The 12,168-nt window shown below is 45.3% G+C and overlaps 1 protein-coding gene across 3 annotated transcripts in view; it reads right to left on the reverse strand.

Annotated features, from left to right (window-relative positions):
- The window catches only part of NFATC2 (nuclear factor of activated T cells 2), a 176,959-nt gene that overhangs the window by 82,010 nt on the left and 82,781 nt on the right, over positions 1-12,168 (reverse strand). For all 3 annotated transcript variants that reach the window (XM_063601232.1, XM_034947643.4, XM_034947644.3), the window contains exons 4-5: positions 7,130-7,332; positions 5,630-5,802 (exon numbers count right to left, since the gene is read on the reverse strand). In XM_063601232.1, coding sequence (XP_063457302.1) covers positions 5,630-5,802; positions 7,130-7,332 — 376 coding nt within the window. The remainder of the gene's footprint in view (positions 1-5,629; positions 5,803-7,129; positions 7,333-12,168) is intronic.

Here is a 12,168-nt window from a genome sequence, read left to right on the forward strand (position 1 = left end):
CCAAGCCCTGCAAAATGAGCAAAGCAAATTTACATTCTGTGCCCTGAGCTGGCAGGGCTTTGTGTGAAATTGCTTTACGTGTTTTCTGAAATACACGGAGCAGAGAGGCCCATCTGCTGGGCAGGGAGAAAGCCACGGTGGCTTGGGCAGAGCTGCCTGGCGACATGGCTGGAGAGGTTCTGTTAAGTTCTCACAGGACCAGGTGTGTGCCTGTGGACATCTCCCGTCTCATTGCAGCCTTTTTCTCCCCACTGGGCAGTGTGGAAATACAGCCTGGAGATCGTCACCATGTGCTGAGCCCCGGCAAACACTGCCTGGTTCCGTCTTTATAGGACAGAGACTGACAAGTAAACTGGGCTGTCAGAGCACAAAGGGGGGCACCCCGTACCGTGTGGGGTCAGGGAATGCTTCCTCCTTGAGGAGCCATCTAAACAGGGGCCTTGGATGAGGAGGGGTTAGCCAAGCCACTGAAGGATGGGGAGGGGTGGGCTCCAGATATGCACCTCTCAAAGTCCGCCCCATATCAGAATCACTGGGAGACCTCGGAAAGCCTCCATGCCCAGGCCACATCCTGACAACCAAATCAGAGTCTCCAGGGTGGGACCAGGACATCAGTATTTTTTTTTTTTCTGAAACGGCATCTAACTTTGTCACCCAAGCTGGAGTGCAGTGGTGCAATCTCGGCTCACTGCAGCCTCAACCTCCTGGGTCCAAGCAATCTGCCCACCTCAGGCCCCCAAGTAGCTGAGACTACAGGCATGCACCAGCATGCCTGACTAATTGTTTTTGTAGAGATGGGTTTTCACCATGTTGGTCAGGCTGGTCTCCAACTCCTGAGCTCAAGTGATCGTCCGGCCTCAGCCTCTCAAAGCACTGAGATTATAGACGTAAGCCACCGAGCTTGGCCGGGCATCAGTATTTTTTAATACAACTCCCAGGTAATTCTGACATACGGTCAAGTTTGAGATGCTCTGGGTGGAGGTGACAGTGTGCAAAAGCCAAAATGTCAGAGAAAGATCCCAATGCATTTGGGAAACGAGGAGCAGACAGGAAGGGAAGCCAACAAATGCAGTTGAGGAAGTGTAGTGGGTTACACATAGTACCCCCTACCCGACTCCTCCTCCCTGCAAACTTCACATCCACCCACAACCTCAGAACGTACCTTATTTGGAACCAGGGTCTTCACATATATAATTAAGGTAAGAATGGAGATGAGATCACCCTGGATTAGGTCTAAACCCAATAAGTGCATCCTCGTAAGCAACAGAAAAAGATACACACAGAGACCCAGAGAAGGCCATGTGCAGACAGAGGCAGAGACTGGAGCAATGCAGCCACAAGCCAAGGAAGGCCAGGGAGACCAGCAGGCACCAAAAGCTGGCGGGGATGGCACCGGCGGTTTCTCCCCTGAGTCTCCAGCAGGAACCAACCCTGCTGACACCTTGATTTCAGACTTCTGGCCTCCAGAACAGTGAGAGAATACATTTCTGTTGTTTCAAGCCACCTGGTTTGCAGTAATTGATTATGACAGCCTAGGAAACTAACATAAGAGGGAAGCAGGCGCCAGCTCTACCCCTGCAGGGAAAGTGGAGTTGAAGCTGACAACACCGAGGAGGCTGGGCTCAGGCGGGAATGAGGCTGAGCAGGAGGAGAGGGGAACTGCTCCGTGCCAAGTGGAGAAGGGAGGGCAGGCCCTTGCAGCTGCTGTCTATCATGGGTAGGCTTGTTGTTGGGGAAGACGGGGGTGATCCCTCTGACCTCTTCATATTCCAGAGAAGTGGGAGGTGGGGTTATCTACATGGAGTGGGAAGGGGTGGGGGCAGCATTCAGAGGCTGGGAGACTGGAGAAGGGTCAGGTCAGTCTTCCTGAGAATAAGGAAAGGGGCAGTGGGGGAAGCTGGAAGGATCTCCTCGGCAATGCTGAAGCCCTAGTGGAAACAGAAGACTGGAAACACAAGAGTGCCAGTCTGTGCAAAAGTGAGATTGCAGCTCTGACCAGCTGGCATGCAAATAAACATAAGGCACCTGCACTCCTAGCAAATCACTCCACCTTCCAAAGAGCTGCCTCTGGTAGTTTGTTCATGTTGTTTCTGCTAGCATCGGAGAACTTACCCTTGATCCCTAAGACAGTACATAAAAGACATCTCCAAAGTAAATAAATTAGCCTTGCAAATAAGTACCAGCCCACGAAGTGTTTTTCTCACCAACTCACTCTCCCTGTCATTGGAGACTCTGGCTTAGTCAGTATACACTGTCTAAGGGTATACTGTCATTAGTAACAATGTATTTTACAATACTCTGCCAGCGCATGTTACGGACTAATTGCTAACATGTATTTACTGACTACCTCCCTGTGGATTATACAGTAAGTAGTCAATAAATATTTATGGACCTACTAGGCACTGGTCTAGGGAAACAGAACAAAGAAGTAAATAAAAATGACAGAAAATTATTAGTGAGAACTAGAGTGGCCAACTGGTAGCTCAGCTTGGTATTGCAAGAGAGGGTGGTTTATGGGAACCAAAAGAAGAAAGGATTTCATAGAACCAGAAAGTTGAAGACTGGCTTTCCTACCTACCAAGTAAAAACAGGTGAATCACCTTACCAAGAAGTCTCAGTTTCCTTCTCTGTCAAAAGAAGGCAGGTGAATCAGGCAAATGCCTTTTTAAAAAGAAAAGAAAACAATTTTCAATGTTCAAACAGCTTTCTAACACCCTGAAGATCTTGCTGGAGGTACATGTGGTTAAGTGATAATCCTCAAAGTCTTAGATTGACATAAGATAAGTTGCCTTGAGAAACCCAAAGAGAGGGAGGATCAGGGGTTCCTGTCCCCACCTTGCTACAAACCCCAGTCCCATCCTGGAACATGAGTCATTTGCCAGAAAGGGGAGACCTTATCTGCTCACAATCCCCCAAATCGCTGCAAGTTTCCTTCCAAAAACATCTTGAGAGGTTCAAAACCAAGACTTTGGTGGGGCAGCCACCACGACCAGCATTTGATGGACAGGAGTAGGGTCTACTGAGCTGAGCAGGAGAATTCCAGTATTTCTAGTAATGGGGTTTTCAACATGTTTTCCCTTGGTATCTACTATTGGGTCTTTCTCTTCTAAGATCAGAATACAAGCTCACCACCAATTCAGACTGATCCATGTCTTGACTCAAAAGGCTGAAAGAAATTAGAGTAACTCTTCATTCATTTCCAAAGACCAACCAAGACCAAGTTCTGGCTGCTCTCCCAAAGAAAGGACCATCCTCTCTCCTTCCTGACTTTTCACCATGAAGGCTAGGCTTTCCCAACCTCTTCTGCAGAAAATACGCTTTCCCTTTGCATGTTAGTCTTAAGACTATCTCTGATTAACAGAAGGTATCTGCAGATATTTTCTGACTGCAGAGCATTTTGATTTTTCTACTATTTTTTTAAATCAGGATATTTTTTGGTTTATTTTTAAAAACCAGAAGATTTCCAGCGCCAGCTGATGGTTGCAGCAAAGCACCATGGCACATGTTTACCTGTGTAACAAACCTGCACGTCCTACACATCTAACCTGGAACTTAAAATAGGCCAGGTGTGGTGGCTCACGCCTACGATCCCAGCACTTTGGGCGGCTGAGGTGGGTGGATCATCTGAGGTCAGGAGTTCGAGACCAGCCTGGCCAACATGGCGAAACCCTGTCTCTACTAAAAAATACAAACAATTAGCCGGGCATGGTAGTGGGTGCCTGTAATCCCAGTTACTTGGAGGGCTGAGGCAGGAGAATCACTTGAACCCGGGAGGTAGAAGTTGCAGTGAGCCAAGATCGCGCCACGGCACTCTGGCTTGGATCAGAGAGTGAGATTCCTTCTTTATAAAATAAAATAAAATAACCAAAATATTTGATCACATTGAGTCTATATCCCCACGTGGAAATACTGGCTGCAGTTGGGTAGCAGCAGCGCATTTAGATAGTGAATGTCCCCAATCTCCACTATTCCCTGACGTCTACCACCCAACCTACCCCATTTATTTTCACAACCTCCCTTCCCTCTGTAGGAAGTTGATATTGTGACACCTAGTTATGGTAAAATGTCCAGCAAAAAGGAAAAAAAATCCTGAACCATAATTTAATATGGAACATGATTAGAACAGCATGAAACCAAATGTTCTTAGAAGAAAGAGACTTTAAAACAATAGAAACAGTTTTTGTTTCTGGAACAAGGCTTATTTTTTTCTTCTTCATTCTTTTTTTTTTTTTTTTTTTGAGACAGGGTCTCACTCTGTTGCCCAGGCTGGAGTGCAGTGGTGCAATCTCAGCTCACCACAACCTCCACCTCCCGGATTCAAGTGATTCCCCTGCCTCAGCCTCCCAAGTAGTTGGAATTACAGGCGCGTACCACCACGCCCGGCTAATTTTGTATTTTTAGTAGAGATGGGGTTTCACCATGTTGGCCAGGCTGGTCTTGAACTCCTGACCTCAAGAGATCCACCAAAGTGCTGGGATTACAGGTGTGAGCCACTGCGCCTTGCCTCTTCTTTATGCTTTCTAAAATAACTTCTAAACTTTCAAACACTGAGCAGATAATAAGTGTTGTCACATCTAATTGCAGAGATTAACTACAAAACTGTGTTAACGTATAGGTAGACTTTAAACTTAGGTATAAAGTACGTAAGAATGAGCTCAAAGCTACTTCTTGTTTTGAAACCTGGTAGAAATGTGCCAGGTTTCTGCTCAGTGTCCTTCCAAATGGCAGATCTGGTCACTTCGTATCAGACTCCGAAAATCTTCTGCAATGATACAACCATCTGTCTGACTGTCCTTATCCTCTCCAGACCGTAAGCTCATTAAGGCCAGAGAAAGTATCCTGCTCATCTATGGATCCCCAAACCCTGGCATAGTGCAGGATACAAAACAGACCTCAGTCAACATGCAGAGATGGGTGCGGGGACAGGGTGGGGGACAGGGCATGGGTGGGGGACAGGGCATGGCTCCCACGTGCAAAAGCCCCAGTTCCAATCCCAACCCTGCCACTCTTTGGTTGTGTGCACAATTTACCCCCTTGTGACTCCACCTTCTCATCTGTGAAATGGGCACACTGACACCAGCTAGTGCCCGGGATTGCTGTGAATATTCATGCTGAGCACTTAACACTGTGGGCACACTGACACCAGCTAGTGCCCGGGACTGCTGTGAATACTCATGCTGAGCACTTAACACTGTGACCAGCAGAGTCAAAGCTCAATGAGTGAGAGCTGCTGTGGTTTGTTATTGTTATTGAAAGGATAAAGAAGGAAAAGAAAAAAGGGCACCATGTACAGCAAACTCACTCCAAATGCATCTATCCTTTAAGACCAGAATGATATTTACACATTTCAAGTCTTCTGAATGAAGCTTTAGGCTACTTATTGGCCCTATTATTTTTAAATTTCCTGTGAGGCCACAAAACCTTCCAGAAGTCAATAGAAGCAGCAAGAGAACACTGCAATGTGCTCTGTCTCTGTCCCCTCTGGTCATCTTGGGCCAGTGTAACCCTGTGGGTCCCACACATTCCCGCAGGCCACCCCGGGTACCTTGCCCATAATACACTGCTCCCGGGGGAAGCCCACGTGCCCTACGCTTTCTGAAGAAAGACCGGGCCCCAGGGCCCAACTTACAGCACTCGATGGGGTTAGATGCAGTCTGTAAAGAGACGATTCTGCCACTGGACTCTGGGATGTGAACTCGGAAAACCAGCCTCACCCGCGTGTTCTTTCTTCCAATGTCCGTCTCGCCTTTCCGCAGCTCAATGTCGGCGTTTCTAAGCTTCAAGATCCCCGCACAGTCGATGCTGCCAGGATGTTAAGAACCCCATTGTCACCAACTACCTTCAGGAGCAGGAAAGATCACCCCCAAAGCTGCCTTAGGCAGCCAAAATAATTCTACAGCCAGTCACTGGGGGAAACTGCAATACACTCACATAAGCATTTCAGCCAGGAATGTACACCAAGATGGGGGTAAAAAATACTTAACAAAAGCAATTAGAGAAATTCCCCAGTGAAAATTACTTGTCTAGGGAGATTTTTCATGCAAACTCTTCTACTCTCAAAAACATCTGAAAAACTCTATGTAACTGGGGACTATTGATTGTGGACTATTCAATAGATAAGAGTAGTGAATCAACGTGAAATCTCTTGAATTGAATAAATGTACTGTGATTGTGTATGAGAGCATCCTTGCTCTTAGGAAATGCATCCTGAAGTATTTAAAAGTAAAAGGGCATAAAGTCTGCAACTACCTCTCAAACAGTTCAGGAAAAAATGGAGAAGTGGGAAAGAAAGTGCTGGAGCACAGGTGAAGCATGTTAACGCCTGGGAAAGCCGAGGGGGCAGGATTCAGGAGTTCTTTGTACACTTCTGGCAGTATTTCTGTAAGTTTGAATTTATTTTCCCATCCAAAGGTTTTTTTTAACCCCAAAACGTGTGCAGTGGTTCCCAGATTTTAGCCATAGGCATATTAGCTTTGTGAATTTGGGCCTCTCTGCATCATTACTTAATGATCTCTCTAGGTCAAATTAATTTTTTAAATATAAGTAAATTTAACCTGATCCCATGCAACATAACACAAAGATTCACGAGTTCTTCCTCCTGAGGCACATGAAAATACTGACATATTATACTTTATTTATTTATTTTTTTTTTTTTTTTGAGACAGAGTCTCACTCTGTCACCCAGGCTGGAGTGCAGTAGTGCGATCTCGGCTCACAGCAACCTGCCCGCATCAAGTTCAAGCAATTCTCCTGCCTCAGCCTCCAGAGTATCTGGGATTACAGGCGCCCGCCACCATACCCAGCTAATTTTTGTATGTTTAATAGAGATGGGGTTTCACCATGCTGACCAGGCTGGTCTTGAATTCCTGATCTCAAGTGATCCACCCGCCTCAGCCTTCCAAAGCGCTAGGATTACAGGCGCGAGCCACCACGCCTGGCCTACATATTATGCTTTTAAAATGGAAACATTTAAAACAGAAATCACAACGGGTCGATGGATCATGGACTGAGAACTGCCATCAACAGCTGCTTCCATCAGTTCCGTAGAGTCCCCTCTCCCAAATCCCTGCCACCTGCCCCCTGCTCGCTTCTCCATGAAGACCCGCCGCCCTCAGCTCCCAGCCCTTACGTTGCCCTCATGTTGTTTTTGGGCTCCAAGGGGATCTCCAGGACTTTGGTGTTGCCCACTATCTTCTCATAGCTGGTGGTGGTGACAGTTTTCCCTGTGATTCGGTGCACCTGGTAGAAGGCGTGCGGCTTAAGGATCCGCTCATCAGCTGTCCCAATGAAGATCTGAAGTCCCAGAGGCTTGTTTTCCATGTAGCCATGGAGCTGGTGGGGGAGAAAACAAAATCATTAAGATGCGGGGTGTGGTGGCTCTAATCCAATAAACAAAAAAAGACCAGAGAGCTCATGGGCAGCAGAGAGAGTATGGGATTTCTGCAGCATCTGGAAGAATGGAGAACTGGAAACAACCTTGATGTCCAGCCAGAGGGTAACGCTTGGATAAATTACAGGGATCCCCTCTAACACTGAATATTAAGCAGCCACTAGAAAGAATACAGTAAGTCAGAACTGCATTTATGGAGAAACAGCCAGAAACTGTGCTTAATTGATGACTGAGGGTGGAAGGAGTGTTGCATAGTAGTGAGGATAACTGAAATTAACTGCAAATAAACTGAAAGGACAAACATAGAGCTCTTGATAGTGATTGCCTGAGAAGATCAGAAGAAAGAACTGTCACTTCTTTTTTTTTTTAATATACTTTAAGTTTTAGGGTACATGTGCACAACGTGCAGGTTAGTTACATATGTATACATGTGCCATGTTGGTATGCTGCACCCATTAACTCGTCATTTAACATTAGGTATATCTCCTAATGCTATCCCTCCCCCCTCCCCCCACCCCACAACAGGCCCCAGTGTGTGATGTTCCCCTTCCTGTGTCCATGTAGAACTGTCACTTCTTATATGACTATATTCCAATGAACAAAGTTTGATTGTGTAACTTTAAAAAAGAGTGTGACAAAAATGCCATAGTCTAAGTCAAAAGATAAAGACTGAAAGAAAATATGTGCAACATATAACAGATAAAAGATTAGCACATAGAATATATGAAGAATGCCTATAGTGAGTAAGTAAAAGATTCCCTGGCCATCTATTTAGAATTGAATCCTAATCCCAATGGCTTTCCCTATCTCTCTCTCCTACTTTTTATCCAGTCCAACACACTATACATTTTCTTGATTCCTTTTGCCTAAGTCTTTCTCCCAGAACTAAACTGTCACCTCTCTGAGAGCAGAGATGTTTGTCTAGTTAATTTGCCACAAAATCTCTAGCACCTAGAGTAATGCTTGGCACATAGTAGGCATTCTAGTACATATTTGATGAGTGAATTAATAAGGCTATCCAACAGAAAAAAAGTGAGTAAGATATTTGAACAGGAAATTCAGAGAAAACAAATGACCAGTTTGACTTCTAAACAAACATGCAAATTAGACAGCCATGAGATACCACTTTTCACCTGTTAGATTGGCACACATGTAGATATTTGATAATATCAAGTATTTTGGAGATTGTGGGGGGGACAGGCAATTTTATGCAGGTAAGAGCAATATAGACTGGTATAATTATTTTAAAGAGTATCAGAGCAACAGCTTTAGTAAAACTACATAAATAAACACTCTTTGACCCAGTAATTCCACCTCTCCATACGCAGCCTGGAGAAACACTGTATATGCAGGAGACACGTACAAAAATGTTTACAAAAACAAACAGAATAATGAACAATGAGTTACATCAATAGCCTGACTACTAATAGGACATGCCTAGGCTATGATACACTAAGAAGCACTTTAAAAAATAGGAAGGTAGAAGTCTATGAACTGACCCAGAAAGATCTAGGACACACTGTTGAAAAACAAAAGCAATGTGTAGAAAAATACATACAGCATGATACAACTTAAAAAAATGCAGAATGTTTTCCATCCATCCAGTTATAATAGAAAAAGGTGTGAAAGGATGTGCTCCAAACTGACCACATCATCACCTCTGTGAATGGAGAAGAAGCTCAAGATTGAGAAGGTGATCAAAGAGGACTTTGACTTTATATGCCATGTTATAGGAAGGATAGATTCTTAGAAACCTGTGAAATATTTAAAATATATATATATACACATATATATATACATATGTGTGTGTGTGTATATATATATAAAATAACAAGAGACAAAAGGACATTGATCTAGAGTTTGATGATGTGTTCCTGTCTTGTCATTGAGTGGAGAAACACTAGACAAATCATTTAATCTTTCTGTGCCTCTATCCCTTTCTCCACTAATTGAGTGGGACTACAAGTGACAACTCACGAAGACCCCACTCTTCTCTGCAGATCCTTTGGTAGGATCTCCAGTCACCTGCCAAAAGGCAAAGTTGCAGGGTGATGAATGATTACATATGGTCTAGAATTGTGCAATCTAATGCAAGAGCCACTAACCACATGTATATATTAATTAAAATTAAGTAAAATTGAAAATTCAGTTTTTCAGGTACACTAGCCACATTTCAGTGCTCAGAAGCCACATGTGGCTAGTGGCAGCCACAATGAACAAACAGCACAGACACAGAACGTTTCCATCATCACAGAAAGTCCTATTGAACAATGCCGGTCTAGAAAGATGGCATGCTCATGTCCCCTTCTAAAAGCCATACAAAGAGAGAGGCTGGGAGTGGAACTGTGCTAGATGATCACCTTTTTTCATAACCTGCCAGACACTTACATAAGTGTCTGACACACACCTGAGAGGCGGCCTTGGGCCAAGATGGAAATCCAAGTCAGAAGCCTCTTATCTGAAGAACAGCTACTGTACTCAGTGACGAAAATCAAAAGAAGGGCAGCATTGAGAAGAGATTTTGTTTTTGTTGTTTTTGCTTTGCATTTGAGCCCAAGACAAATATATTTCCTCATCTCCTCTCCTGGATTTATCAAGAGTTGGTATCAAGAAGAAAGGTAGGATGGAGAGTGAGCCCTGATGATGTGGAGCTGTTTCCTCCTCAATGAAAGAAGAACAGAAATCGCCTGCTGGGTGTACTCAAGGTAAACAGGCAGGGAACACCTGGAAATAAAATCTATCGTGTCCCTACAGCTCCACGTGAATCCAGCCATTTCCATCCCCTCTCTTTTTGGCACACCTGCCCAAGCCACCATCAACCCTCATTAGAGTGACCAGCACTGATTGCCCAACTTACCTCTGGCTGGTCTTTCACAGAACAGCTCGATGATCTTTTAAAAATGCAAATCAGATCCAGATACTCCCCTGCCTACAACCCTTCAAAGACTTCCTGTGGACTTAGATTAAAATCCAAACTCCGTGTGATAGTCTAAGAAACTTCCCACAGCCCAGCCTCTGCCTTCTCCTCTACCACCCCACTAGGCTCCTGCCAACACCAGCCATCCTCCTGTTCCCTGAACACACCAAGGTCTTTCTGACCTCAGGGCCTTTGCACAAGCCATTTTCTCCACCTAGAATACTCTTCCACTAGCACATTTGGGTTTCAGATCTTCAGGTTTTTCCTGAACCAGATTAGATGCATTCAGTGCTAAAGCCAGCTCTTTAGGCATTACAAGAACCAATCGTTAAACCTATAGGAATTTTAAGAGCCAGTTGACACCACTTTGGTATGTACGTTTCCAGCCGTAGTGGGAATATTTACACCACAAAAATTGACAAATGCTATAAATCAGGGCTTTTTTTTCCCCCTGGAAAATTGGATGTTAAGCGTTTACTAGCACATCACTGGAATATTTACTTCATTAACATCTGAAATTTCCTTGTTTAGTTAGTTATTTGCTGAACACCTCTCCTGCCTGAACGTGAGTTTCACAGCAGTAGGGACCTTGCTATTTTGTTAGCATGGTCAATGAACATTTGTTGAATAATCTGTCACCATCAACAGTAATGCAGCGCCGGGCATGGTGGCTCACGCCTGTAATCCCAGCATATTGGGAGGCCAAGGTGGGTGGATCTCTCGAGCCCAGAAGCTCAAGACAAGCGTGGACAACATGGCCTGACCCGTCTCCACCAAAAAAATGCAAAAATTAGCCAGGCATAGTGTCACACGTCCGTAGTCTCAGCTGCTTTGTGGGGCTGAAGCGAGAGGATCAGTTGAGCCCAGGAGGTTGAGGCTACAGTGAGCCACAATCGTGCCACTGCACTCCAGCCTGGGTAGCAGAGCATGACCCTGTCTCAAACAAATAAACCAACAAAAAACAGTAATGCAGCAGTGAAAGCATCTGCTTCCCTCATGCCACACACCACACTTGACGTTTTACACATCTCACAACAATTCCATGTAAGATGGGCTCACTGCTACCCACATTTTACAGGTGAGGAAACTGAGGCTGCTAAGGTCTGGCAACTTGTCCCAGTCAACACAGTGAGCATAGGGCAGAGCCAGGCTCCAAACTCCAGCCTCTCAGGCTCCGAACCCACCCGCTTCCCTGCCACCCTCTCTCTGTCTTCAGCGCTTGGTGGATTCCACTCTGCTCTCTGACTACAGGTCAGAAAGGGCAGGTCCTCAAAGGGAAAATAAGCAAGTGCTAAGGTGCAACATCAAGAATGTGCTTCCTGGGGCCAGGCGCGGTGGCTCGTGCCTGTAATCCCAGCACTTTGGGAAGCTGAGGCGGGCAGATCACTTGACGTCAGGAGTTCAAGACCAGCCTGGGCAATATGGTGAAACCCCGTCTCTGTGAAAAATACAAAAATTAGCCAGGTGTGGTGGCACGTGCCTGTAATCCCAGCTACTCAGGAGACCAAGGCAGGAGAATCACTTGAACCCGGGGGTTGGAGGTGGCAGTGAGCCGATATTGCACCACTGCACTCCAGCCTGGGTCACAAAGCAAGACTCTGTCTCAAAAAAAATAAAATAAAAAATAGAATGTGCTTCCTGCCGCACAGGAGAGAGAGTGGGGCAGGAAGGAGGGAGAAAAGAAGGGGCACAGAGGGAGACGGAGGGAGAGAAACAAACAGCAACCTAAACAAACAAAAACGGTAGTTCCTTGAGAGAAAAACCTCTTTAGGAAAGCCAAGAATGGCCTCTCTGAGTTGAAGAGCAGCCTCTGGGTTGAGCTGGGCTGGCTCATACAATGTGAGCAGATAGAATCCACCTG

Source organism: Pan paniscus, chromosome 21, assembly GCF_029289425.2.
Source record: "Pan paniscus chromosome 21, NHGRI_mPanPan1-v2.0_pri, whole genome shotgun sequence".
Lineage (NCBI taxonomy): Eukaryota > Metazoa > Chordata > Mammalia > Primates > Hominidae > Pan > Pan paniscus.